The sequence below is a fragment of the Exserohilum turcica genome, assembly GCF_000359705.1.
Source record: "Exserohilum turcica Et28A unplaced genomic scaffold SETTUscaffold_18, whole genome shotgun sequence".
In the NCBI taxonomy this organism is placed as follows: Eukaryota; Fungi; Ascomycota; class Dothideomycetes; order Pleosporales; family Pleosporaceae; genus Exserohilum; species Exserohilum turcicum.
The window spans coordinates 541,798-567,503 of record NW_007360003.1 but is presented as its reverse complement, the minus strand read 5'-3'; the positions used below and the strand labels follow the sequence as shown (position 1 = coordinate 567,503).

General features: G+C 53.7%; 11 protein-coding genes and 1 non-coding gene across 12 annotated transcripts; 5 read left to right on the top strand and 7 right to left on the bottom strand.

Annotated features, from left to right (window-relative positions):
* Window positions 1-2: 2 nt before the first annotated feature.
* Window positions 3-744, bottom strand: SETTUDRAFT_168924 (uncharacterized protein). The gene is made up of 2 exons (XM_008026485.1): window positions 329-744; window positions 3-274 (listed from the first exon to the last, which is right to left on the bottom strand). Exons 1-2 carry the CDS (start codon window positions 632-634, stop codon window positions 236-238), a joined length of 345 nt encoding a protein of 114 aa, XP_008024676.1. The 5' UTR covers window positions 635-744; the 3' UTR covers window positions 3-235.
* A 1,557-nt stretch (window positions 745-2,301) lies between these two features.
* Window positions 2,302-3,752, bottom strand: SETTUDRAFT_177090 (carbohydrate-binding module family 20 protein; the record flags this gene model as incomplete). Its single annotated transcript, XM_008026484.1, has 4 exons — window positions 2,302-2,924; window positions 2,975-3,413; window positions 3,481-3,567; window positions 3,741-3,752. 4 exons carry the CDS (start codon window positions 3,750-3,752, stop codon window positions 2,302-2,304), a joined length of 1,161 nt encoding a protein of 386 aa, XP_008024675.1.
* A 910-nt stretch (window positions 3,753-4,662) lies between these two features.
* SETTUDRAFT_168922 (carbohydrate-binding module family 20 protein) lies at window positions 4,663-6,999 on the top strand. Its single transcript, XM_008026483.1, has 3 exons — window positions 4,663-5,187; window positions 5,243-5,352; window positions 5,402-6,999. Exons 1-3 carry the CDS (start codon window positions 4,926-4,928, stop codon window positions 6,785-6,787), a joined length of 1,758 nt encoding a protein of 585 aa, XP_008024674.1. The 5' UTR covers window positions 4,663-4,925; the 3' UTR covers window positions 6,788-6,999.
* A 402-nt stretch (window positions 7,000-7,401) lies between these two features.
* On the bottom strand, window positions 7,402-8,692 carry SETTUDRAFT_150433 (uncharacterized protein; the record flags this gene model as incomplete). The annotated part of the gene is made up of 1 exon (XM_008026482.1): window positions 7,402-8,692. Exon 1 carries the CDS (start codon window positions 8,560-8,562, stop codon window positions 7,402-7,404), a length of 1,161 nt encoding a protein of 386 aa, XP_008024673.1. The 5' UTR covers window positions 8,563-8,692.
* Window positions 8,693-9,157: 465 nt separating this feature from the next.
* Window positions 9,158-12,488, bottom strand: SETTUDRAFT_28099 (uncharacterized protein; the record flags this gene model as incomplete). The annotated part of the gene is made up of 3 exons (XM_008026345.1): window positions 9,158-10,185; window positions 10,233-12,209; window positions 12,257-12,488. The coding sequence occupies 3 exons, from the start codon at window positions 12,486-12,488 to the stop codon at window positions 9,158-9,160; spliced, it is 3,237 nt and encodes a 1,078-aa protein (XP_008024536.1).
* Window positions 12,489-13,125: 637 nt separating this feature from the next.
* On the top strand, window positions 13,126-13,197 carry SETTUDRAFT_t130. The gene has a single exon. It is a non-coding gene; the product is annotated as a tRNA-Met (tRNA).
* Window positions 13,198-13,763: 566 nt separating this feature from the next.
* Window positions 13,764-15,527, bottom strand: SETTUDRAFT_161027 (uncharacterized protein; the record flags this gene model as incomplete). Its single annotated transcript, XM_008026481.1, has 5 exons — window positions 13,764-13,928; window positions 13,999-14,530; window positions 14,608-15,022; window positions 15,072-15,277; window positions 15,331-15,527. 5 exons carry the CDS (start codon window positions 15,525-15,527, stop codon window positions 13,764-13,766), a joined length of 1,515 nt encoding a protein of 504 aa, XP_008024672.1.
* Window positions 15,528-15,980: 453 nt separating this feature from the next.
* Window positions 15,981-18,387, bottom strand: SETTUDRAFT_161026 (glycoside hydrolase family 31 protein; the record flags this gene model as incomplete). Its single annotated transcript, XM_008026480.1, has 3 exons — window positions 15,981-17,517; window positions 17,564-18,317; window positions 18,372-18,387. 3 exons carry the CDS (start codon window positions 18,385-18,387, stop codon window positions 15,981-15,983), a joined length of 2,307 nt encoding a protein of 768 aa, XP_008024671.1.
* Window positions 18,388-18,881: 494 nt separating this feature from the next.
* On the top strand, window positions 18,882-19,570 carry SETTUDRAFT_168921 (uncharacterized protein). Its single transcript, XM_008026479.1, has 2 exons — window positions 18,882-19,194; window positions 19,375-19,570. Exon 1 carries the CDS (start codon window positions 18,978-18,980, stop codon window positions 19,176-19,178), a length of 201 nt encoding a protein of 66 aa, XP_008024670.1. The 5' UTR covers window positions 18,882-18,977; the 3' UTR covers window positions 19,179-19,194; window positions 19,375-19,570.
* SETTUDRAFT_168920 (uncharacterized protein) lies at window positions 19,543-20,368 on the top strand. The gene is made up of 2 exons (XM_008026478.1): window positions 19,543-19,715; window positions 19,781-20,368. Exons 1-2 carry the CDS (start codon window positions 19,576-19,578, stop codon window positions 20,064-20,066), a joined length of 426 nt encoding a protein of 141 aa, XP_008024669.1. The 5' UTR covers window positions 19,543-19,575; the 3' UTR covers window positions 20,067-20,368.
* Window positions 20,369-21,573: 1,205 nt separating this feature from the next.
* Window positions 21,574-23,791, top strand: SETTUDRAFT_39257 (uncharacterized protein; the record flags this gene model as incomplete). The annotated part of the gene is made up of 3 exons (XM_008026362.1): window positions 21,574-21,685; window positions 21,877-22,391; window positions 22,529-23,791. The coding sequence occupies 3 exons, from the start codon at window positions 21,574-21,576 to the stop codon at window positions 23,789-23,791; spliced, it is 1,890 nt and encodes a 629-aa protein (XP_008024553.1).
* Window positions 23,792-24,050: 259 nt separating this feature from the next.
* Window positions 24,051-25,492, bottom strand: SETTUDRAFT_109140 (uncharacterized protein; the record flags this gene model as incomplete). The annotated part of the gene is made up of 7 exons (XM_008026477.1): window positions 24,051-24,360; window positions 24,435-24,536; window positions 24,592-24,971; window positions 25,050-25,117; window positions 25,176-25,212; window positions 25,273-25,292; window positions 25,348-25,492. The coding sequence occupies 7 exons, from the start codon at window positions 25,490-25,492 to the stop codon at window positions 24,051-24,053; spliced, it is 1,062 nt and encodes a 353-aa protein (XP_008024668.1).
* Between the last annotated feature and the right edge of the window lie 214 nt (window positions 25,493-25,706).

Genomic DNA, 25,706 nt, shown 5'->3' with positions numbered 1-25,706 from the left:
CAGGCATTCAATAGTAGTAGCAGTAGTAGCATTCAATTGATGCTCAAGTTGAAACATAAAACATGGAAATATCCCTTTTCTCCTCACCATTTTCATCCACCTCGTCGTGATATCATGCTCTCAAAAGGAATGGAACTGCCCATCAAAAACACCGACTTTGTGCTTTATCCAATTCAAAATCTTCGTCTTTTTACGGAGATACCCGTCTGACACTTGTAGCACGGTTGCTTGCGTATTACATCATCGGAATACCGGACAGAGGGCCAATTCCACACTACTAACAGTCAGCATAGCCCCACCATTACGGCTTCTTGAAGAGCACACTTACCGCTGCCGGCGGTGAAGGACATCCGCCCTTGGAGCTCATGTAGCAGCCCATCTGCGCTGCGTATTTCATCAGGCACTTCTCGTTGGCGTTGAGCAGGTTGTTAGGGATGACGGGCATGTTGCATTTGCATGCCTGTTTCAAAATGGGCGTTGGCTCCTTGTGGTGGTGGTGCTTGTGGGTGCGGTTGGGCTTTTGGCTGCCCTTTGCGCTAGTAAGGACGCCGCTCTGGGGCTGGGCCCATGGGTAGGGTGTTGCGAGGGCAGCCGTGGTGAAGAGCAGTGCTGTAACGAGAGATGGGAAATGCATCTTGGGTAGTGACTGTGGACTTGGTGGATTGCGAGGCAGTGTAAGAAAAGAGTCGTGCCAGACGGCCAAGACCACGAATATGTATGTAGTGTTTGGCAGGTTGTCAAGGAGAAAAACTGTGGTGCGACGGCTAGGCGGAAGATGGGTTACTTCTACCAGATATTCGGCGTCCTACTTGCGTGGCAATATACACTATTGACGAGGCTGCATCTCCATATGCATTGCAGGCGTCCAATGGCATAGGGCCGGTTAAAGTTGTCGTCCTAAAATAGAGACGCGTGTCTCTCAGACTGCGCCGATAGGCGAACTGGGCCTTCAGCCGCAAGATCTCAAGAGCCTGAAAAGGGAAATCAGCCCCAGGTGCGTGTTTGGTGTTCTAGGAAAGCGACTCTGATGTATTGGCAGTATTCCTTGGCTTACTGCCAAGTTGATGAGTATTTTGTTGCCACTGCAAAGATAAAGATGCGCGCATGCTTGGGATGCTGCGAGAATAGCAGGTCAATTGTCGTAAAGTTTGCCATGATCTGCTGTGCTTCCCTTGGATATGATGTGCAACACTTTTGCCGGATCATGTCGACGCCACCCATGACCTTGTCATGTTTGAAATTGGCCTATTTGCGTGCCTTGTCGCGATGGCAAAAGCAATTCCTCTAGCCTCTCTTGGCCGTCGCCGTCATGTTTGTCGATTTTCAATATATCTAGCAACATGTGTTGACTGGCAGGCATCCTCCTGAGGGTTTTTTGGGGGCCGATGGCTGTTGCCAGGGAAGAAAGGGCTGGACAGCTCGATGGATTCCACTGTCAGGCTATGATGGTCGATGGCACTAGAAAATCTTCGCCTTGCTGCCGAATCGTCTTCCTCGTCAGCTTACGGTGCATACAGATCATGTGTGAGCTTTTCCTCGTTTGTGTAGCGTAGGGCCGTCTCCACCATTGGACTACACTGAACACGGGAAAGCCGCCGTAAGGCCGCCGTCTGGACTCGCGGGGATGGACAGGGAGCTGTTCTGGGAGGTCTCGAAGCCACCCACATGTCGCGCGGACTGGGGAAGGATGGCAAAAAGGTGATTAGTGTCGTGATGTTGGCAGAAGGGTGTGGCTCAGCCTGACGCGTGGCGAGCTAGCGCCAAGACTTTTAGTCAGTAGCGCACTTGCCGTACGCTTCGCCCCGAGATTCCGTTTTCTGGTGGTCGGCACCTTCCCCATCCACCAACAATGCCACCGCTGTACGCTATTTGGCCTCACGCTTTGTATCTTGATCTGCTCACACTTGTAAATCACAATCATCAGCCGCTTTTTAATACTCAGTTTTCTTGTCTCGACTGGCAATCCGCCTAAATCCAGGATTCAAAGCGACTCAAAGTTCTATTGGATACCCTTCAGCCCTACTCGGCATTTACCCAGTCATATTTGTACCACCTCGAGGTCCTTCAGGCTAGACGACTACCACTTCCACGCCGATTTCAACGTCTTACTGAATGGACTGTCGAATGCGAAGAACCAGTCTGTTGGTCAACTCCTCAACATGGTGTGTTGTTTTCGGCATGTTGAATGTGTTGTGCGCCAAGGACAATTGAGACACTCCCGACTCTACCGACGGCAATGACATTCAAAATAAACATGTACTCCATTGCTATATCAGTTGCTATATCAGTTGCTAGCGATGTTTATTTCCAGGTGGCATCAACAGTAGCCACGCTCGAGCATCCCGTTGGAACAGTGTACGCGCGGTTAGCACCAGACTCATACGTAACCGCACCATTGCTGTCTACCTTGATGAACTTATAATCAAAGCTAGTGCCAGCCGGAAGGTCAATCTTCGTCGTCCACAGCGGGTTTGAAGCGGTGTATTGGCTCGCAGAGAGTGCAGGCGCAGACGCCGTGTTCCAGTTGCCGAGCTGCGAGATGGATCCAGCAATCTTGACTGTCTGACCAACCGACGTTGTGGTCTTGGAATTGAAAGTCACCGATACAGTTGATACAGGCGTTGCGCAGCCGCCAGGCGCCGGTGTCGAAGTCGGCTTCGTCGAAGAGGCGGGGGCCTTGCTTGAAGTGGTTGGAGTCGAGCCGCCTGATCCGCTGCCAGTGATCTTGATATCAGCGCAGGTGAGGTATATCTGCGGCGTCTGGAAAGAGTTCCACTTGAACGAAAGCAGCGTGTGGTTGCTTATGTAGTTGGGGATCTTGATCTTCGAGCTGACTGTGTATCCGCCAGCGATGCTGGTATAGCACGAGTTGAGGGCTGCATTATCGACGCCCCTACATCTTGTGCCAGAGTTGAAGCCACCACCTCGTTGTTGTCAGACGATGTCCTCATTTTGAAGGTTGAGAAGCACTTACATGTGAACCAGTCGTTCCTCCAGCACGCCTGGCCTTGCTGGCAGTCTGCATTAAAGCCGCACGTCTGACCAGGCACGTCTGTGCATTTCAACTCTCCAGCTTGGAAGCATTTCTCAGCCGCTTGCTTCTCTGCTTCGGTAGGAAGATATCCGGGAGTCAAAAACTTGTCGACAAGAGCTTGATCTTGGCATATCCGGTAGCTGAACATGCCGCCGTGGTCGCCGTTGGCATCGAGGCACCACTGCACATCAACTACATCGCCACCCTTGTAGGTAATGACGGGCTGCGATCCCCAGCGAGGGCCGGGTTGGTTGTAGTCGACGGACACGCGAGCGTTGTATCCGCAAGGACCCGAACGGACCACTGTCGCGGCATCGAGGTCAGGCCATGCCGTTACCGGCTCAAGAATAGTACACTCCGGGCACGTGTCTGCTCCAGCCTGGAAGATATTTGTCAGTTCTCTCTGGTCGCCATCTTCAATTTCTTGGCGGAAAGGACAAACTTACTTGAGCATTTAAGCCTGTTCGGCTCATAGGGGAGGAGAGATAGCCATGCGCGTCAGTGCCCACTGCAAGAGCAAAGAGCGTTGCAATCTTGGACCACATAGTCAAAGGATATGCTTTGCTGAAAGATTGATCAGAGAAGAATAAGTTTAACAAATCAAGTCTTGGACGATGCGATTACACAACAAACCCCATGAGTTTACTCCCCTCTGGCTATATACAAACTCATCTTTACGACTTCACGATCCACTCCTTGATACTGCCTTGTTGGACATGGCGATGTTTCCTTCTCTTTTGGTCCTCCTGACACACCCCGCATGGATGCAGGCAGGCTACAAGTTTTCATTGGATTGAAGTCGGCACACAAGTCACGACGCTTGGATGTATAGATGAAGTTTGCCGGAGCAGAAATGATGGTGCATTTTCCATGGCTTCTACGAGCTTCGCGAGCTGCATAAACGGCATTAGCGCAGCCGGCTCCGCATTCCTGTACCGCGACGCAGATTCGTGGAATTTCCATGTACAAGGTGTGTCGACACGCTTGTGGCTCCAACTACCGGAGCGCGCCCTTCTCCAGCGCCAGCCGACGATGCAATAACGTAGCGCGCTTCGGCCGCTTGCTCTATTCATCGTAGTCGCGGCAAGCAGCAGGGCGGCGATTGGATCGCAGTCGGAAGTGCAGACGAGGTCGTCAGCGCTTAAATTTCAGGACGGTGATGGGAGACTGGTCATGAGAACGCAACAACGTCGCCCGGCCCGCACCGTAAATTGGAAATGCCCGTCGCGAAGTCGTGGATTGCGGGGACGCCACCTTGTGCATGACGCTGCCAACGCCATTTCGCGTGCCAGGTCAGCTCGCTTGAGTCGCCACCCTCATTCAAACCTGCGACGCTGCTCATTTCTCCTGGGAGCCCCACAACCTCTAGTCTGCCCCCAGCCTAGTACGCGACGGGAGCCCTCTGCGCGACAGGCCACTACCACTGGACAACGGGTACAAGCCGATCATTTCGCGTCTTAACTTCCTGATCGGGCGTATGGACCGCCTCTTATAGCCCACGACTTTGCTCCAAATGTCCACGAGGTACAACTAGGGCCTCCCGCTCGGTCCGAGAGATCGTCATGCGTAAGTGACTGTACGGCCACATGTTTGCCAGTGGATTTATGACGGTCCGGACCAACATTCTCGTCCCTTACGTACCTTCTAACTATCCCGGTTCTCTTAGCATCGTGGGCCATCTCAAAGAGGCATCCAAGCTACCGAAAAGGCTTTGCCAGGGTCGCTTGAGCTTGGCCTGAGGTTGTGGGGTCACATCCACACTGCGGGTAGCCGTGTAGCACAACATCTTCGCAACACGTCTATAAATCCAGCGCTCAACCTCGTCTTTTCCAGGGCAGTTCTCCACAGAGATCTTCAAGCATCAGCCTTGGGGAACACTCCTCTCGCCAAGATGTTGTTGCTTCAACTCATCACCGCGCTTTTCGTCTACATCACCACCATCGTCTCAGCTGCTGACACCAGCGCTTGGAAGTCACGCAGCATTTACTTTGTCTTGACGGATCGCATTGCTCGCAGCAGTACTGACACGGGCGGCTCGCAATGCAGCAACCTTGGGGCCTACTGTGGCGGAACATTCAAGGGCCTTGAGTCAAAGCTCGACTACATCAAGGGACTGGGCTTTGATGCCATCTGGATCACCCCTGTCGTTTCCAGTATGTATATCCTACTTGGCACAGACATTCGATCCCATACTAACGTGCCTTGTAGACAAGGCTAATGGATACCATGGCTACTGGGCTGAGGACTTGTACGCCATCAACTCAAACTACGGCACTGCTGATGACCTGAAGAGTCTGGTCAACACTGCTCACTCCAAGGTATGTCCGCTTACAACCTGCCCACCTTGCATTTCCTTATTCGTCACAGGGAATCTACATGATGGTCGACGTTGTGGCGAACCATATGGGACCGGGCGCAATTACGAACAACCGCCCCGAGCCGTTGAACCAGGCCTCGTCATACCACGCAGACTGTGCCATCAACTACAGCAATCAGACCAGTATCGAGGTATGCGAGATTGCCGATCTCCCCGACCTCTTCACAACCAAGAGTGAGATCCGTACCTTGCTCAACACCTGGGTCTCCTGGCTCGTAAAAGGGTACAAGTTTGACGGAGTCCGCATCGACACGGTCAAGCACGTCGAGAAGGACTTTTGGCCGGGATTCTCCTCTGCAACCGGTGTTTATAACATTGGCGAGGTATTCGACGGAAACCCATCTTACCTTGCCGAATACGCCAAGCTCATGCCAGGTCTCCTCAACTATGCGGTTTACTACCCAATGAACAACTTCTACCAGCAAAAAGGCTCGTCTCAAGCGCTCGTTGACATGATGAACACCGTCAGCAACTCGTTCCCTGACCCCACAGCATTGGGCACCTTCCTGGACAACCACGACAACAAGCGCTGGCTGAACGTGAAGAACGACAGGACTCTGCTCAAGAACGCCCTGGCCTATGTCATCCTCGCGCGTGGAATCCCAATCCTGTACTACGGAACCGAGCAGGGCTATGCTGGTGGCGACGACCCAGCTAACCGCGAGGATCTCTGGCGCAGCAACTTCAACACCAACAGTGATCTCTACCAAGCCATCCAGAAGTTGACTAATGCAAGGAAGGCCGCTGGTGGACTTGCCGGCAACGACCACGTCCACCTGTACGTCGCCGACACTGCCTACGCCTGGAGCCGAGCTGGCGGCAACCTTGTTGTCCTCACCACAAACTCTGGTGGTAGCTCCAGCCCGCAGCACTGCTTCAACACGCAACGGGCCAACGGCCGCTGGACCAATGTCTACGGCAACGGCGCCACCGTAACGGCCGACGGCAACGGCAACATTTGCGTCACCGCCACCAACGGCGACCCCGTTGTCCTCGTCGCAGGCGCCAACACCGGCACACCGACTACCCTCTCGCAAAGCGCCGGCCCGGCACCCACCGGCTGCTCTTCCACCGTCTCCGTCTCCTTCACCCAGCGCGTCGTCACCGTCCCCGGCGACACCATCCGCATCACGGGTAACACCGCCCAGCTCGGCAACTGGACCCCCACCCAGGGCCTGGCCCTCTCCGCCGCCAGCTACACCTCCAGCAACCCCATCTGGACCATCACCGTGCCCCTTGCAGCAGGCTCCTCTATCCAATACAAATTCGTCAAGATCAGCAGCGGAGGCACAGTTACCTGGGAGAGCGACCCTAATAGGTCGTACACGGCGCCTACGTGCCAGGCTAGCGACAGCCTGACGAGCTCGTGGCGGTGATGGGTGTGTGGAACCTGAGATTGTGATTACTCCTTTTTTTGGGGGGGGGCTTTCTTGTCTCGTGAGAGTGGAGGGTAGTAGTTGAACCCTCGCTTGCTCGCTCGCTCGCTTCGCTAGCAAATTTATGTCAAGCCTTGTGTACAATTTTACATACTCTCGGGGGGGTTTTTTTTAACTTCTTCCCTGTGGTAAAAGATATGTAGTGACACGATCAAAAAAAATTTCGGACGTTGACATTGTGCCTGAGCTGTGTGGGATGAGCTTCTGGTACATATCGAGTATCTTTGAAGCTATATTTTCGCTGCTTTTACCTACTTTTTGCGTTCTAATGCTTCGTGAAATTCCCAATGCTGAGGCGCTGTTTTGCTGGGAATCGCACGTCTGCAAGATGGCACGTGACCGTTTTCCACTGAGTATTTTCCTGACGTCTAGTACAACGACTTGGTAAGCTAGTTTTTCCATCAACTAAGCTTGTACCTGCTATACTTTCTCACTCCAACTATTGCGTAAACTGCGCCCGGTAACTCCATCATAACGGTTCTACAGCGCATCCCTCTCCCTTTCCCTACCCCAGCAAAACCGCACTCTTCCCTACTTCCTCGTAACCTTCTTCCTCAAATCCGCACATCCCACGCGCTTCCACAATCCTGCTCCCAGACCCTCCACACAGCGCTCGCCCTCCTTTTAAACTCGTCGTCCCCCAATTCCCCCTTTACAAAATCCACCAGACTAAACCGTCTCGCCATATTCTCCCAGTACCCACCACCAGGAATACTCTGGTCCCCGCCGTAAGCCGCAAGCCAAGCCCCCGTCTTAGCGCCCTCATCCGTCTGTGTGGCAACGAGCTTCTCGGTGGCTTTGAGGACGGCGTAGATGGGATCCGTGAGCCATGTGCGCCAGGTCATGTTGACCTTGGAGAAGATGGCGCTTGCGGTGAAGCCCGGGGAGAAGGCATGGGCGGTGCGTTTGGAATCCGGTGATGATGCGGAGAAGTGGGTTTGGAGAAGAGCTGCTAGAAGGACTTGGTGCGCTTTTGTTTGTGAGTAGATGGGTACGGCGCTTTGGCGCAGGCCCAGCGCTTGCTTGGCTGTGTGTACGAGACGCGGTAATGCTGCGCTGCCTGGTGGAGGACTGCCTGGTTGCGGCGGCCGCGCGGAGAAAAGTAGGGAGTGTGCGGCGTAGTGGCCGCCGCTGCTGGTGAAGACGATGCGGGCGTTGGATGCGAGACTGTGCTCGAGGAGGTGCGTCATGAGGAAGCTGCCGAGGACGTTTGTTGCGTAGACGGTGTCGAGGCCTTTGTCGTTGAGGCGCCGGGTCCCTGTGGGGATGTCTGGAATGCCAGCGTTGTGCACGAGCATGTCGATAGTATTGCTGCTGCTGCTATCGCGAGCAAGCCATTTTTCGCAGAATGCGCGCACGCTGTTCATATCGCCCATGTCGACTTTCCAGCAGAACACCTGTCCGGTTTTTGTGGCCGTCTTGTCGCTATTCACGGGCTTGCCCGCATCGTTGCGCAGCTGAGACTCGATAAACGACACCGCTGCGTCTCCTCGTTCTTGATTCCGGCATGCCAGACACACGGTGGCGCCTTGCTTTGCCAGTCTGAGAGCAATGAACAGGCCGATTCCGCTGTTGGCGCCCGTGACAATGGCTGTCTGCCCGCTGAGGTCTCGCTGTGGTGGCTTCTGAGGCGGGTAGAGACGCGCGAACCAGATGTTGAAGAAGGTTCGCAACATGCCGTTGAAGAAAGAGAGGTACAATGCTACAGAAGCCATGGCAGCGCAGCTACAGGTTGCCTTTTTCGATTCCTTGCTCTTGCAGAATTGGACGTGGTGGATCTGGACTTGAATGGAGTGACTGAAAGGACGACTCCCAAGTGTGCTGAGACCACCGGTTTTGTAGCTATCGCTGCTAAGTGGGGTACGACGCTTGTGATGATCGATTCAATGGAGAAAAATGTGTAGCGAGTATGTCATCGTCTGTCGCAATACTACGCCTGGTGCTAGCCAGTCTGGGGTTGCAAACAATGCATGTAAGACGGGGGGAACGGATACAATAAAAAGGGCGGGGTTGTTGCACTCAAAAACGACTAGCGAATGCACTGGCGCACTAGTGACTAGGACGTAGAATTTGCAGGACAGACGGAACCACGAGCTGAAGATTTGAGTTAGGCTGAAGTAGTAGGCACAGCATGTGAAATGTGCTTCCCAGCAAGGCGTCATGGCGCTATTAGCCGGGCGAATACTTGAGTAGTGTAGCGAGCATGGTGGCTGCAGCTGGCTCATAAGGCGTGCAACATGACCAGCAAATCGTCGGAGATGGCATTATTAATAATTCATTGACCTGGTATCTTGATTCAACATCGTGAGCCTAGAGACCCCGCATGATATCATCGATGGTGACGGGTTTCCTGACAGCATTCGAGAAACCTTCATGGAACGATACCCATATCCTGCCCACGTCTCCCCGCATATCCCCGAAATCATGTTTCCTCTTGCCCTCCTTCCGGCTTGTGTCCGTCTCTTGAATAATTCGCCCAAAAAAGTCCCGCTTGACGGCCTTTTTGTTGACTGCTGCGATTTTGTCCTCTGTGGACATCTCCTCCTTCTTCGCAGCCTCGGTGTCGTCATCAAGCTCATCTTGACCGCCACGGCGCTTGCGATTGGCCTGCTCACGAAGAGCAGAGTCCTTTCGCCATTCTTGTTCGAGCACGCTGCGGACTGCATAGCGTACTTTGTCGTCTTTCTTGCCGGCTAGCGTCTCAAAGGTGGCTAGAGCATCAAGAGCGGGCTCCATTCGCCAAATGAAGCCCGCACTTCGATGTGTGACCTCCTCTGTTTCAATGCGTGACTTTTCAAAGCGTACACCTGTGGCGGCCATGGCCTCGACAGCCTTCTTCACTAGCTCTTTTTCTGATGCTTTGCGTACTGAGGCCGTGGCCACTGATTTTGATCCTGCGGGGCCAGTATTGACGAGCACAGGTTTCACGTCAGGCGACAACATGCGCAGGACATATGGTATCAGTTCCATTGCCATTTCTTCTGGGCTCCGGAACATACGAGTCAGTGGCAAGCTCAGAGTCGTCTGTAGCGCCATCAACTGGGCTTTGCTGGCCTTGGTCTGTTCAGCTGCTGCAAAACTGGCGCCAGGGCCTGAGAAGGGAGTTGGCTGCGCGTCGGGATCCGCAACAGGGTTGGCAGATGAGCGAATGGGCGAGGCAAACAGGCTATGGAACGCTAGGACGGAGTTGGAAAGGTAAGGTGCTAGCTCCCATTCTTGTGAGCCATGGACGGCAGAGCTGAGTGTATCGTGGAAATGCAACCATTCATAAGCTGCGTTGGGTTTGCTGAGGAAGGTGTCATCTTGGAAGGGCTTCTCGGGATACACAGTGAAGCAGTCTACTAAATGTTAGTGCTCTGTACGTATTCAGTATCTGTGAACTTACCAGTCACAATGCGGTCGCAGTCACCACTCGTGTCGACCATCTCCCTCAGCCGATCCATAGCACGTCGCTTCCCCGCCTCTGCAACACCAATAACGCCACTTTTTGCTCTTGCAGCTGCCGTGGCCGGGTCAGTCGTTTCAGCTTGCTTAGGGAAACCAGCACCTTCACGGAAGACACGGTCGACTACGTCTTTTGCACCGCCTCTACCCAAACTGCGAGTGGCCCCTCCACCATGTTTCAAGTCATTGACAAGATTGTCTTCTATCCACTTCCGTGACAGATGTGGCAGATCTTTCGACTTGTAGCCATGTGCAGCTCGCAGTCGCCCTGCGATCCACTCGCTGACCACCATAATACCACGAATGTCTCCCTCGCCTGTGCCACTTCCAGTTCCACCTTCTTTCTTTGTGCTCACACCCCATGTAGCTTCGCACAAGCGACGGACGCCGTCCGAGTCACATTGGATGCCTTCTTTCGTGAAGATATCCTGCATGCGCGAAACTACCATGTTGAGACCAGGTTTGCGGATGTGCACAATCTCCGCCATCGAAGACTGTCGCAACGGCCGTAGCGAAGGGTGATAGAGATCGTTGCAGATGAGTATGAGTGGGCGTAATAGACGGAATTTGTCCCCCTTCTTCTTAGTGCTGGTCGTTGACTGCTGCTGTCCAAGCGCCTTGGTATTCTTCTCGTCCAGGTTGATGAGGTCGATGAGCGCTTTTATAAAACCACCTTCACCGGAGCCGCCACTGCCCACTACACCGTCTACTTCGTCGACCACAACGCATACAGGCTTGCCAGCCTTACGGACTTTTCCATTTGCTGTGCTGGTGTTGATACCGCGCACATTCTCAGTTCCTACCATGTCGCGAATACGGCCTTTGACAACGTTTCCACTGCGCTCGTCGGAAGCGTTAATCTCTTGGACCTCATAGCCAGCTTGTCGCGCACAGACGTGAGCGAGGGTAGTCTTTCCCAGTCCAGGGGGTCCAGTCAAGAGCAAAACTTTGCGATGTCTTTGTTCATCCTCCTCAAATCCATTTTTGGCTTTTTTCGATTTTGCCTTTGTAGATCCGGGAAATACAATAGGATCCCATGCCTTTAGCCAGCGCAGCACCGATCGGTGTGTTCGTTCGTCTCCGACCAGATCTGTGAACTTCTTCGCTCTGTACTTCTCGGTCCACATGAGCGTACGATTGCTCTTTCCGCTTTTGCTGACCGGGTGTTCGACAGATTGCTGTGGTAATTCCAGGTTCTGCATTGAGTTGGTCAGCGCCTTCTCTTGATCAAGCGCTTTGGCCTCATCCATCAGCTGGTGAATGTTGAGTCCGTAGTAACTCGTCCTCGCCTTGCCTTGGACAGGTTCGGAGCGTGCGGCAATGACTTCTTCGTATGACTGGATTTCGCGTCTCGCCTTCTTCGGTATGTATATTGCTTTCCCAGCGGCATTGCGAGCCACGATGCCACGCATAGGGTGTGCTGAACCCGGTTCCAGTGACGCGTACGGCCGTTTAACGGGTGATTGCGACTGTGACTTGAAGCTGTAGTTGTCGAGCTCCTCGACTGGTATTGACTCTGGATCTGCTGGCTCATCTTGACTCGCAGGTGGTGTGCAATGGGTCAAGCCCTCTGGAACTGCGGGTAGGTCTCTAATACTGCTCACGGCCCTCCTCTTCATCGTGTGTTCCTTCAGTGCTGCAATATCCTCCTCATCGTCCGAGTCGTCCAGAAACCCACCAATCTTGCGGGTCGCATTGTTGTTTGGTACATCCTCCCGGGAATCTTCGAAGCGCTTTCTCTTCTTTGGTGACGGTGGCTGCGGCATTGACGAGCTAGGTGGATATGCAATGGGGGACGAGGTGGGCGGCATGTTGTAAAGTGGGGGTGACGAAGGCAAGGGTAGCTCTTCAGTCGCAGTTGAGCAGTCAGCAAAGCAGCGCTTGGCTAGCGAGTGCTTGCGTCGTTTTGCGGGTGTTTCTGGAGGGATTAGTCCTGGTCGCGGTACGTGTCGACACCAGCAGTACCAATCACGCCCTCGCCTTCACTTCGAAATACGTCTGCAGTTTTCCAAGCGCGGTGCTGTATGACGATTCCCGCGCTGTTCTTCTTGGCCGTGTCTTCGACGATGCACTGCTGCAATGCGTCAAGTTCGTCTGAATGGGAGGGAATAGCGTGTGCGTCGTGGATTAATTCGAGTTCGGAGTGGAGCAGGGCAGGGTCGAACGAGGAGGGTATGCCTGGTGAATAGCTACTCATCGGTCCGGGTGGGCGTCATTTTTGGGTGTTGGAGGGGGAGACCGAGATGGGCGCGAGCGCGTCGCGTGCAACGCGTTTTGCGGCTAACCGCTTTGGTTCTCGTCTCATGTCGGAACAGACGCTTTCACATATGCATAAGCGAGTACCAGGCATGTAATACCCGACGCAACCATGACACTTTACAATTCTTGGTATTACATGGGAAAGTTACTAACCAAGTGATCAGATATCATCCCAAGCGACATGCGTGCAAGGGCATGACGGATCATTGAATCCTATCTTCTATCCATAGGCCCGAATTCACATCCCGAAATTCCGTAGAGAACATCCTATCCAATCCAAACAAGCAATCTCGTTCCTCCCATACTCTCAGGCCAATAAACACTCCCATATTCCAAACCATGTAACCCCGAAGTTCGCCGAACCAGACATGACTTGGCATTCCCTGTGCCACTTACGCTACAAAGACGTGGGGCAAAAAAATACTTTCATCACCCCACTATTTGACTCAGTCTGCACTTTGGAGTAACAATCACTGTACACATCGTTGGTTAAGACGGCTTGGGGCTTTTTGCTCCAATTTTTTAATCCTACATAAGTTTGCTAATTTTCAGAAATTCCATAATCCTCAACCCAAAGCTGAATGGCGCAGCGGAAGCGCGCCGGGCTCATAACCCGGAGGACGCACGATCGAAACGTGCTTCAGCTATCTTTTTTTTGTCTTTGTTTTTGCATATGGCTTGATTCTTTTTCCAAAGAGTATCGACTTGTTGCTGCTATATCTGACATACATGTCTTTGCGTGATTTCCAGTAAGCCATCTTTTTTGATGTTTTCCTCTGCAATATCTGGGGATACACACTAGGGAACCTATTCGTAAAAGTTATTCCAGCCATCACGACGGTAGACATTTGCTGTGTTTTAATGAGCGATTGAATAATCTAAAGCAGGCATCACATTTCAAGTACGCATGCCAGCATCGCCACTTATTTACCGCATTTTTATGTATTTCTCACCACTGAAATTGTGGACATCAACTTAACCAATACCTTTGGTTCCCTTCCTCTTTTCGAAAGGGAGAAACTTGCAAGTGCTCCGGTACGCTACAATAACAAGCCTTGTGCAACAATGTATCCTCTATATTCAGAACATAGGTCGTGTCTATGCTATTAGATAGCTAGTGCTACGTATCCATGAAGCACGATTAACAACACAGCCTATCCCTGCTCCATCACGATCCAGCGACCAAACCAGCACTCCAGCCATGACAAGTTTTCTAGTGCACAGCCGTGGCCGTCGTCTTAGCAAGCTGCTTCTTGACCTGGGAGATCTGCTCGAGGTGGATCTGCTTCTGCTTGTCGTCGAGGCCGCCAGGCAGGATATCGGCGTCGCGATCGCCAAACAGCAAGTCGATTTCTTCAAGCGTGAGTTGTTTTGTTTCCTGGATTTGTATTAGCTTTAGATTGCACTCCACATCGTGCGCGTGAACTATTGCAATACGCCATACGTACCTTGAACACGAACCACACCGTCGGCAGCGTAATGCATAAGTTGAATGCGACGAAAATGAAGTAGAAACGATACGTGATATCACCAAGACCAATCGGTGAAACCTGGCTCCAAATAGTGCCTACGAGCCAATTTCCCACTGCGGTCGCAAAAGCAGAGCCGCGGCCACGAATGCTAAGGGGCATGATTTCCGAGGCGTAGACCCAGGATATGGGGCCGAAGGAGACGCTGAAGATGCACGAGACGAGGAACAGGAAGAAGACGCCCGCACCGGACAGTGCGTCTCGGCGTGACCCCGTGGCGCCTTCGACTTGCGAGCCGATGATGGCTTCGCAGATGAGTGCGACGGAAATGCCGATTGTACCGAAGAGAAGCGGTTTCTTGCGCCCGACGCGGTCCAGCACGAAGACGATGAAGAAGAGGTTGCAGATGGGGCCTACGAGGTTGTAGAAGGCGGTTACGAGCAGGTTCTTGTCGCCTGTGATGCCGAGGTTGTCGTATAGAATCGTAGAGTAGTATCCGATTACGTTGATACTTTTGAATATAAACGTCAGTATTGGAGGCGGGGAAAAACAGATTACAGTAAGTAGTATGTACTGGGGTGAACTTACCCAGTCATTTGCCCAAAGACTTGGATGAGCGTCGCGTGCATCAGCCGCGTGCGCCATGTAGGCACCTTGAACATGATCCTCCATCCCGGAGCGGAAATAGCACGCTCGGCCTCGCTCGTCAGCTTGATCTCGTTGAACTCGGCTTGCACCCAGTCGTCGTTGGTGCCGTCGAAATGCAGTTTTCGGAGCACGCGGAGGGCCTCGTCTGCGCGGTCGGTTTCGACGAGGTAGCGCGGGGACTCGGGGAAGAAGAGAATGCCTGTGATGAGCATGACGCAGGGAACGCATTGGAAGGCCAGCGGAAAACGCCACGAGAAGGAGTTTGTGGCGGGCACTTTGGAGGCCCCGTAGCCGACCCAGGTGGACACGATGAAGCCTACGCCAATCATTTGCTGCGTGATACCCGTGATGAGACCTGCTTGTGTTAGTCCTGAATCGGTTGATGCGAGTACGGCAGTACAAACCTCGTGTTTTGGGATGGGCGCATTCCGTCTGGTAGATGGGTACAGACATGGATAACAGACCTACTGCCCATCCTGCCATGATTCGTCCCACTAGAATCATGGCAAGATCCCTGGCCGCACATTGTAGTATCGCACCGACCAGGTTAATGGAAGCCGCAATCATGATGGTCTTCCTGCGCCCAAGGCTGTCCATGGTGAAGCCACCCCTGTTATGCGTCAGTATAACCAACTCTCCTGTTCAGGACTGTTTAGTCCTTACATCAAGGAGCCAAAGAAAGCTCCTCCAGAAAACGTCGCATTGATGGCTCCTATGATTGGGGATGTTTTGTCCGTGTCGAAGAAGGTGAGGAAATTGGGTGATTGGATGACAATGGTCATGACACCTGAATCATATCCAAAGAGAAAACTGCCCGTGCCGGCAAAGATGGCCAGGGCCAGATTGAAGAAAAGACCCATGGTTGCTGCCTGAAGGACGAGGAACAAAACTTTGTCGTCCAACAGCTTTTGAAAAGCCCTTGTTCAGGGTATATATTGACCCGAGACGCGAAGTGCGCACGCCATCGACGTACGGCCGTCATCCAATCCGCCTTGCATAACAAGCATGTAGCCGGAACTGCGCTCCTAGTTTCCCATTGCAAGTCGCTTAGAAGCTGCTTAGGATTCGCCCATGAAGTAACACTACTTGCTGATCATGCAGGAATCGAAATCTGGGGACGGCTTGAAGGATTTTGGGGTACCGTAGCGTGAGGGGCGGGGGACATGTTGAATTTCCGCCAATAAGCAGCGTGGTCGGCCCAATGCCTCGACTGCAACGTTACTGCGGCTCTACTTCAAACTTTCCCTATATTGCATGATGAGTGTTGGACACACGATGCATAACCCCCACATGATCATCGGGGTGATTTCCTCCTATCCCAGCTTTGAGACTGTCCACTCCCCGCTCAACGCTTCCTTGCCTTTGACTTCGCCATTGGCATCAATCTCTAGGGTGCCCTTGTGATCGCCCCTGGTGTCCACCAACACTGCTTTGTCACCTGGTTTGACACCATACAGCCTGATCTCGCCGCCAGAAGCGAGCCAGTCATAGCCGAAGCCACCCTCGCCCTCTGCTCGCCCGAGCACCAACACAGTACCCTCCCGCACGAACAGTGGTAATTGGAGGAAGCCGTACTTTTCCTTGACCCATCGACCACCCTGTGCCTCTTTGCCGTCCCAGAAGTTGAACCAGCGTCCGGGTGGGAGATAGTACTCGGCGGTGCCGTCTTCCTCAAACACGGGTGCAGCCAGAATCTGGCTACCTACCATAAACTGGCGGTCCAAATACCACGATGTTGGATCATCTGGGAATTCGAGGGCCACTGCGCGAACACTAGTGGGCCAGCCGTTGGCAACACTCTCTTCGGCCTGGGCATAAAGGTATGGCATGAGGGTGCGCTTGAGTTGTACCCAGTATCGCAGTACCTCGGTGCAGTTCTCAGGCTCAGTAGAGGAGTTGTCGACTAGCCATGGTACACGGTACGAGCTGGAGCCATGAAGTCGGCTGTGTGAGTTGAGCAGCCCGAATGCAACCCAGCGCTTGTAGATCCACGGTGGTGGACTGCCCTCGAAGCCGCCAATGTCACTGGTCCAAAAGGCAAATGATGCAAGTCCCAGGCTCAGGCCTCCGCGGACTGACTCGGACAATGCAGCAGGCGTGGACTCGCAGTCACCGCCCCAATGGAGAGGAAAGCGTTGGGAGCCTGCGCATGCTGTGCGCGCAAAGAGAATAGCTTCATGCTCTCCGTACCGTTTTTGAACTGATTCATACACTAGCTTGTTGTAGATGAAGGCATAGTAGTTGTGCATGCGGTTTGGATCGACCGTCTTGTCGTGCCACTGGACTTCTTTGGTAGGAATACGCTCACCAAAGTCTGTTTTGATGGAGTCAACGCCAACGTCGAAAAGCTTCTCCATGCATTCGCTGAACCACTTGCACGCTTCTGGGTTCGTAAAGTCGACAATGCCCATGCCGGTCTGCCAGAGGTCCCACTGCCACACATCGCCGTTTGTCTTCTTGAGCAGGTAGCCCTTGTCGGCTGCATACTTGAACACAGGGCTTGCTTGGCCAATGTATGGATTCGTCCAGACGCTGACTTTGGTGATGAGCCCATCTTCTTTCATGCGTTTGATTTGGCCTGCAGGATCTGGGAAGGACTCAGGGTCCCAAATAAAATCACACCAGTGAAAGGCACGGAGCCAAAAGCAGTCAAAGTGGAAGACTTCGACGGGAATTTTGGAATCGGACATCTTCTCAACAAAATGACGCACAGTCTTTTCGTCATAGGAAGTAGTGAACGAGGTGCTAAGCCATAGGCCATAGGACCATGCTGGTACACGGTTTGATTTTCCAGTGAGAATCGAGTATTTGGTGAGGACCTCCTTGGGGGTAGGGCCATAGATGAGGTACCTTTGCGAGTCATTCATTGCGTCTTCGAGATGTTGCACAATCTCACCATTTCAGCCGCTGTGCTTCTACAGTGGTCTGCAGCCGAGCACATCGCTCACTTCCAATCTCCAAGTCAATCTTATCAGGAGTGTCGATGAAGACACCATAGCCTCGTGAGCTCAGCCAGAAGGACACATTCTTGTAGGCCTGCTCGCTCGACGTGCCGCCATCTTCGTTCCAGATCTCCACGTTTTGACCTACCTTGTTCCAGGCGCCAAAACGCTCGCCGAGGCCATGGATGGTTTCGCCGACACCCAGATCGGTCTGGGTGAAGATGTAATGCTTGTGGGCACCCAAGTCGCCCACGGTTTTGGGAGTGCTCAAAGGCGGAGAGTATGCCAGGCCCACGCTGCGGTGGCCGAGCGAAGTTAGTGATTTTGATCCATCCGTGGCGTGGAACTTGATGTCGAAAGTGTGCTCGCTGGAGCTGACGGTTGCACTCAGTGCCCCTGAAGTCAGCGTGGTTCCATTGGCTGTCTTGGAGACGTCGGCCTTGCATTCAGGCCTCCCGTCAGCAAAGAGGTCAAAGTCGGGGCCTGGACGCCTGGCACCGGCAAAGTGAGTGGCCTCGAGGGAGATGACGCCATCGAACTGGGCCTCGATGTCGACGGAAATGGTGCTCAGGTTGAGCGTGTCGCCGCGGGAGAGGATCTTCTTGCTCGGACACAGCAGGGTGACGGCCCTCTTGTCTTCGCGGGGGGCGAGGGAGTAAACCTCCTCGGCGTGCTGGACGGTAAAGCGGTCATTGACCAACCACATGCCTGGACAAGGCGATGCCGTCAGCTAAACGTTCATCCTGGCAGTCTTACTCATACCATCGCGGAACTTCATGCTAGTGGTGCCGACGTCTGACACCCTTGTCGTTGAGGGCCGGGGGTTGGTAAGAATCAGCGTTGGCGCCGCGTCTCAGTCGCGGTTTTGATGTCGAGATGACTCCAGAGGTATAGATAGAGGCAGCACGCAGCCGTTCGGATAAGCGGTCCGGCCCGTGGGTGGTTCTGCGAGCATGTGGACGGATCGCTCGGCGCCAGATTGTCCGCGACCCCGCATGCCGAGGGGTAGAGGGGCAAGTCTCCAGACACCTCATGGATCGACGTCGCTCCAAGTCCATGTCAACCGCACGACGCCAATCTGAGTCATCTCATCTGCTCTCGAGAGTGGTGCGAAAACCTTTATACCCGATCCAGGCGATCCCCGCACCCCCACTTTGGGATGGATACACTGGCACACTGAAGCCGCCGACGGTCACATGCCACCCCCGTCCATGGCAGCTAAAAAGAGCCCGTCCGTCACCGTCACCGCCACCGCTCCCCCCTCTTATCTCTCGGGACGCTACCACTTCGGCTTCAATGGACCTCTAGCTGGATTCCCCCAGCGCTCCAGTCGCGCCCCAACCTCCATCCGGGCTGTGACAACACACTATGCAAGGGGGCGCGACGACTGTGCCCGACGCTGGCCTCCACTCGGTGTCGCGGCACAGCGTTGTTTTGCGTGTACACGACCAGACAGCGCACCCGCCGAGCTTCCTTGGGTCCCCTGTGGAGCGTACGGCACAGCGTGGCCACGGCCAAGTCGACCGCAGTCGCGTCTGGCAGCTGTGTGATGGCACGCAAGGGAGATAGCAATAGGCAGTTCAGAGTCAGTATCAATTACTCCAACCCTCCTCCGGCGAATCATTCCTCGTCGCCATGCCCCACCCACCGCGGTGCCCCACTCGGAATCAAGTGGACGGGGTTGCCAGCCGAGTATGAGGATTCGCGCAGAGTTTCGGCGTGGTCATTTTGCCTTGTATCTCTCCTGACTGTGCGCTTGGGCAGTGTCGGTGAGCCGATCTTGTCTCAATCCTGGAAAAACTTAAACTGCCGTGTGATTCCGTTCGGCGGCCTCGTTTTGATGCAGACCACGCTTGCCACTGTCCTCGACCTCCGAGACCGCTTGCACTTGTATTAAGCTTCCCACCCAACCCAACCTCGCCGGCCCTCGTTAGTCGACCTTGCCAATTGCTCCATCACCGCCAATATGACGATTTCCGTCCTGATTTACTACACGCGTCGCCCCGAAGTAACACCGGAGTATTTTCAGACCTACATGGAGGAGAGCCATGCGCCCCTGATCAAGGAGGTCTTCACCGAGCATTCGCCACTGTCATTCACGATGCGGTAAGTGACGTCCTGGACAGACGCCATCATGCATCAGCCATTGACATCATGCGCCCAACACACAGCTATGTTACCCGAGTCAGCACTGGCATGGGAGACCGACTGGGAGCAGTCACCTCGAGTACAACAAAAGCCGATCCCAACAGTGCCGTTGTTCTTGTCGGCGAACCCGCTGACATCACATGGGACGCGCTGTGCGAAATGCAGTTCCGCGATGAGCTGCACATCCAGCAGTGTCTTGCCGTCATGAACGAACCCGCAGGACAGCGAATCAAGGATGACGAGGAGACGTTTGCACTGACCGAGAAGACGACTGCCTTAATTGTGGGCGAAACAAAGGTTATGGTTTAAACTGCAGTCGGTCGACGACTGGTGTCGAGCAAGCCCTGGCACAATTCATTGTATATGTTGGATCGCTTTAGTGACATGTCAAGAGAACATGGGTTTGCATGCGGGTAGGGACTCGGAATCGGATTTTGGGACGGCATTGGGAAAAGGGAATAGCATGGCAAGGCTTGGGAGTTGTTGTAATAATACTACAATAATTATTCGGTTAGCGGAGAGTCTCACGGCACAGATCAAGTGCTCCTATTGCCTCCTCCCGCTCTTTTTGGAAGAAATCAGAGGACTCGGAGGTATTAATTCACTTTTTTTTCCACATATGACGACGACTGAATGTGTTTTGCGTGCATGAAGCTGCTGCATTAATCCCAATAAGGACATGGTTCAATGCAGAGTGATGCCAACGTCAAAAGCCAGCACCATAGTTTATTCTTGGCCAGAGCTTAAATCTACCAGATTCGTCCTTCTCCGACCCCCAATACTCCTGCATCACACATATATCCGAGGATGGTCGGATATCGTCTTGCCAAGCCTACGTCACGTGACAAGCACCTTCTTGGGAAAGCTCCCCAGCACTGCCAAGCCTGCTCCTGAAAGATCTACGAGCTCATGCAGTCCTTCAATCTCACAAGCAATCGGAATTTCTGCACGAATCCCATACCCTCGCGGCGACAGCTGCAGCGCCCTCGAAGTTAAGCTTTTTGCAACCCAACCCCCGTTTCTTTCAGCTGTCTTGTCTCCCGGTACTCTGCACACCTGCCTGAACCAGCCAAGATTCCTCCCCAGGCTAGCAACACACTGCCGCCACCTTGCAGCTACCGCTTTCTGGGCCCTCCGGGCCCCAGAAACCTGGAACACTTGGCCACGGAATCAGCAATGGCGGAAGACTGCAAGCGATTCGGATACACACGTTTATCGAATCGACACGGGCTATCGGCGACGACAGGGCATGCACGCTCTGGAGACTGCGAAACACCCTCTCCATTCGCCATGTTCATCCCCAAGTCCGACCCGTTGTCGTACGACCTCACCGCATCCGGGCCCCCAACGCGTCTTACAGCAGACGGCTGAACAAGCTACTAATATGGTGCATACGGAAAAGCTTCCTCGAAGCAGTAGAAACGAAGCGGGCAGCCTGCATTAAATCATGCCGCCATCTCCATCAGGCCTCTCGGCAACGCCATGATTGGTCGGCCTGGCTGGTCGGCCCTTCACACACGGTACAGAAGACAGCTGCGCGACTCAGCAGCCCCAGCCAGTTGGACGAGTCCCCCGGCCCCGTGCTCTGCTTAAAAAGACCAGACCAGGCCAGCATGTCGACACGGGTGCCCGGTTTTTTTCTTAGACGCAACAAAAAGAAAAAAGGCAGCACTTGCGAAAGTTTCCACATACATACAGAAATAACACCATTTGATAATACGAGGGTTGCCCGTTGGAAACGCGCCTGTGTCTGCCTGTGTGTGCGTGTGGATTGAGGGAGCAGAGGCAAAAAGCCATACCATAGCTTTCTTCGACCATGTCGAGTCTCCTCACTCGAGTAGCTAGTGTAGTCGCGCTAAGCCTTTGGTCTACCATCGCTGCGCCCACTAGCAGAGGGACACCAGGAGACGCTTCTTACGACTATGTTGGTATGACACAGAGAAAGAAAGAAAGAGAAAAAATAATTCCCATCCTATCCTTTCCCCCCCCCCCCCTATCTTTTCTATGGCCCTCGCAAGAAAAAAGAGAGAACCAATAAAAGACTGCCCCTCCCCCCCTTCCCCCTTTCCTCGTCGTGCTACATCTTACTCAGATACAAGAATCTAACTTGACGACGCAGTCATTGGCGGCGGCACCGCCGGCCTCGCCCTCGCCACACGCCTCTCGGCCTCTGCGTCCGTCGCCGTTGTCGAAGCCGGCGGCCTCTACGAGCAAGACAATGGCAACCAATCCGTAGTGCCCTACTACGGCCTCATCATGCCGGTGCTCGCAACCGCAGACACGTACCCGCGGCAGCCGCTCATCGACTGGGACTTGGTGTCCGCACCAGCACCGTCAGCTGCAAATCGCCGCATTCACTATGCCCAGGGCAAGACGCTCGGCGGCAGCTCCGCTATAAATACTATGACGTATCACCGCGCCACTGCCGGCGCCTATGCGCGCTGGGCCAGCGCCGTTGGCGACCAGAGTTATACTTTTGACCGCTTGTTGCCCTACTTCAAGCGCTCGAGTACTCTTACGCCACCAAACTTGGACAAGAGAAACGCGCCTAATGCCACGGTGCTGTATGATGCATCTGCATTTGACAATTCGCTTCGTGGGCCACTGCAGGTGTCGTGGGCAAACTGGGTCGATGTATGTCCCGTATTTTTCTTTTTTCTCCACTTTCTTTTTGCTTTTTCAAACCTTTCTTTTTGCTCTCTAAATATCTACATATGTGGAAAAAATACCCCCCCTACAGATGAATGAGCTGACTGACCTTCCCCTTTCAGCCCACACAGAGCTGGCTTGCCTGTGCCTTCCAAGATATCGGCGTCAAGCTGAGCGCCAGGGGGTTCAGCAGTGGCACGCTGGACGGCGGCGCGTGGGTCACGACGACGATTGACCCGAGGAATGCGACGAGGAGCACCTCCAAGAGCAGCTACTATGATACGGCAGCCAAGACGCCATCTGCACCCGTCGTCTACCTGCACTCGCAGGCCAGCAAGATCCTGTTTGATGGCCGCAAGAAGGCGACGGGCGTGGCGGTGACCACAAACGGCACAAACTATGTGCTTTCTGCGAAAAGGGAAATTGTGCTATCGACAGGCGTGTTTCATTCACCCCAGCTACTGATGCTGTCTGGTATGTTTTCTTCTTCTTCTTTTCTAAACAGACTCCATGATTACACGATAACGGAAGCACTAACTTTCAGACCAGGTATCGGGCCCGCAGACACACTTGCCACGCACGGGATCCCAGTGGTTTCCAATCTCTCCGGCGTGGGCCAAAACCTATGGGACCAAATCTTCTTCAACGTGCTGCGCGGCCTCGCTGTTCCAAACACAGGCACGTATCTCAGCACGCCTGCGCAGACAGCCCTCGCAGTCCAACAGTACCACGCCAATGCCTCGGGCCCCTACAGCTCAGCAGGCGGCTATCTCGCGTTTGAAAAGCTGCCTCCAAAGTACCGTACGGGCTTCTCGTCTCGCACGGCCAAGTTGCAAGATGCATTTCCAAAGGACTGGCCGGAAATCGAGTATATTGCATCTGGGTTTCCCAGCGGCAGCTCCGAGTACCCGACCATTGGCGCCATCAGCGCGACGCTGCTTACGCCGGCATCCAGGGGAAACGTGACGATTAGCAGCGCGTCGATTGCGGATCCACCCGTTATCAATCTCGGGTGGTTGACGGATCCGGCCGACGGCGAGGTCCTGGTCGCTGCATTCAAGCGCATCCGCGAAGTATGGGGCAGTCGCGCCATTGCCAACTACGTTGTTGGTCCGGAAATCGCGCCCGGCGCGGCTGTGGTGTCGGACGCGGATATCTTGACGTTTATCAGGGGCGCCGTACAGCCCATCTGGCATGCGAGTTCGACGTGTGCCATGGGCAAGTCGGCAAAGGATGGCGCCGTCGTGGATTCAAAGGGTCGTGTGTTTGGCGTGAGCGGTTTGCGTGTCGTGGATAACTCGGTCGTTCCGTTTAGTCTGCCGGGCCATCCTCAGAGCTCGCTGTACATGCTGGCCGAGAAGATTGCAGAGGATATGCGCAGGTAGATGATGAAGCCTTCTCTTCCTGGACTTTCTCTCTCTCTCTCTCTCGTACCTGCCATTCAAAACGTGCGCTTGTCGAGTCATGAATACTACCCCCACGCTCTTGATAGTGCACATTAGCATCCAAGCTCATGTTGGCATTCGGACGTTGTCTCCCCCCACCCACGCTTCCTTCGGCCCTGATGTCTCGAGTGCTATCACCAGATGGGTTAGTTTTACATCGAGAAAACGAAAACGAGAGAAAAAAAATCCACATCGTATATCAAACGTGCTCGCGCGAAATAGGAAGCAAAGAATCTTCGCGTGCGGCGGTACTTCGAGTCGACGAGTCAGTCGCGTTGCTCTTGGACTCCACAACAATCAGATGCTCGGCTTTTTTCGCGCTCGCAGACTGTCTGCCCGGCGCGTCGCCCAGCCCAATCCACTGGTGGTGGTGGTGGTGGTCCGGGACCTCGGTGTTGCCGCGTCGATTGGCGTTTATTTTGACGCAGCGGGCAGCCCATGTGCGCTTGACGAATGTGTGTAGTGTAGGGAGACATGCACAGATGATGCCAAGCCACATTTCGATTAGACTGTTTGCAGGTGTTAGTCCAATAAAGAAACACGCATTATTTTAGATATTGCAAAGGGGAGGGGCGAGACAAACATCCAGATGAAGTTGATGACCATGCCCCACGTTCCGTCCTTTGCGACGACATTACTGGCGGCAATGATGGCTTGCATTCGAATGACGCTCACGACGAATACACTGGAATATGGTTAGTTGGCTGCCTGGCTAAAACAGCTTGAAGTACCCGACTCACAAAGAACCAGTCATGAGCAGCATTGCCACACCGATCTTGCGTCGTGTAGGAAGTGTAAGGTCCTTGATGATGAAGAGCGGGAGGACCAAGAGGGCGAGATCTGTTGCCGCATTGATGCAAGCCGTGCTCAAGAAGAAGGCGTTCAGATTAAGACAAGAACCGGTTTTGATGCTGAAGTCCCAGTACTTTTCCTTGGGATTACACAGCCAGGCGAAGCCGAAAGCGGCTAGCAGACTGTAGATGATGCTAATGGCCATGAGGGCATACACGGCCACGTGAAAGGCTCTGGAGAAGGAGAAGCGCAGATAGAAGAAACAGAGCGACACCTTGATGAAGAGCGTTGAGATGTTGTAGAAAATCGGGCCTGCGATGTCGCCGATCTGGGACTGTGTTAAATCATTTCCTTGTTTTGTTTTTCTTAAACGCAAGTGACGAGGTGCGAGCAGTTGGATGCCTACCTTCATCAGTTGGTGAAACTGGTAGGGCGATACATCCCAGATGTGCTTTCCTAGGCCATTTGTCGTCTCTGTCTGGTGTGTTAGTTTGGGCGAAATCTTTCCGAGAAAAGTGCCGTTGGTCCTTACGGTAGCAGGTGGTTATTGAAAACCCCAGGCCTAAAATCTTCATGTCTCGTCAACTCCTTGTCGCTTTTGACAAAGTTGCTGGAGCGTTGATGCGTACCGTAGCGAGCAAGATGGCATCTGACTGTGTGGTGAGCGCTATGGTCCAAAGTTTCGGCGTGTGCGGATGGCTTACAGTCGTCATATCCCGTATTACGCAATATGCGGAGTTTGGTATACAGTCGGATAGCACACAAGGGTATCGCGACAACAGGACCCGCAACGGAAACGATGATGACGCGATACGCAATCGACTCGCCAGCCGTACTCGTTGCACTCATGCTGGTGGTTTTTTCCACGAGGATAATGGAGAGCAAAGCAAGAGCGCGAGAGTCCAGGCATATCAAACCCCAGTGGAAAGGAAACAGCCCACGGGAGCACTAGCTCAAACCGGGGCGTCCAAGGGTTTGTAAACGCCACGAGAAAGCAGGCTCCAAGATGTCCCAGTCTAGATGGCGTGTATAGAGTTCATCTCGCGACCAGTAACGGGCTTAG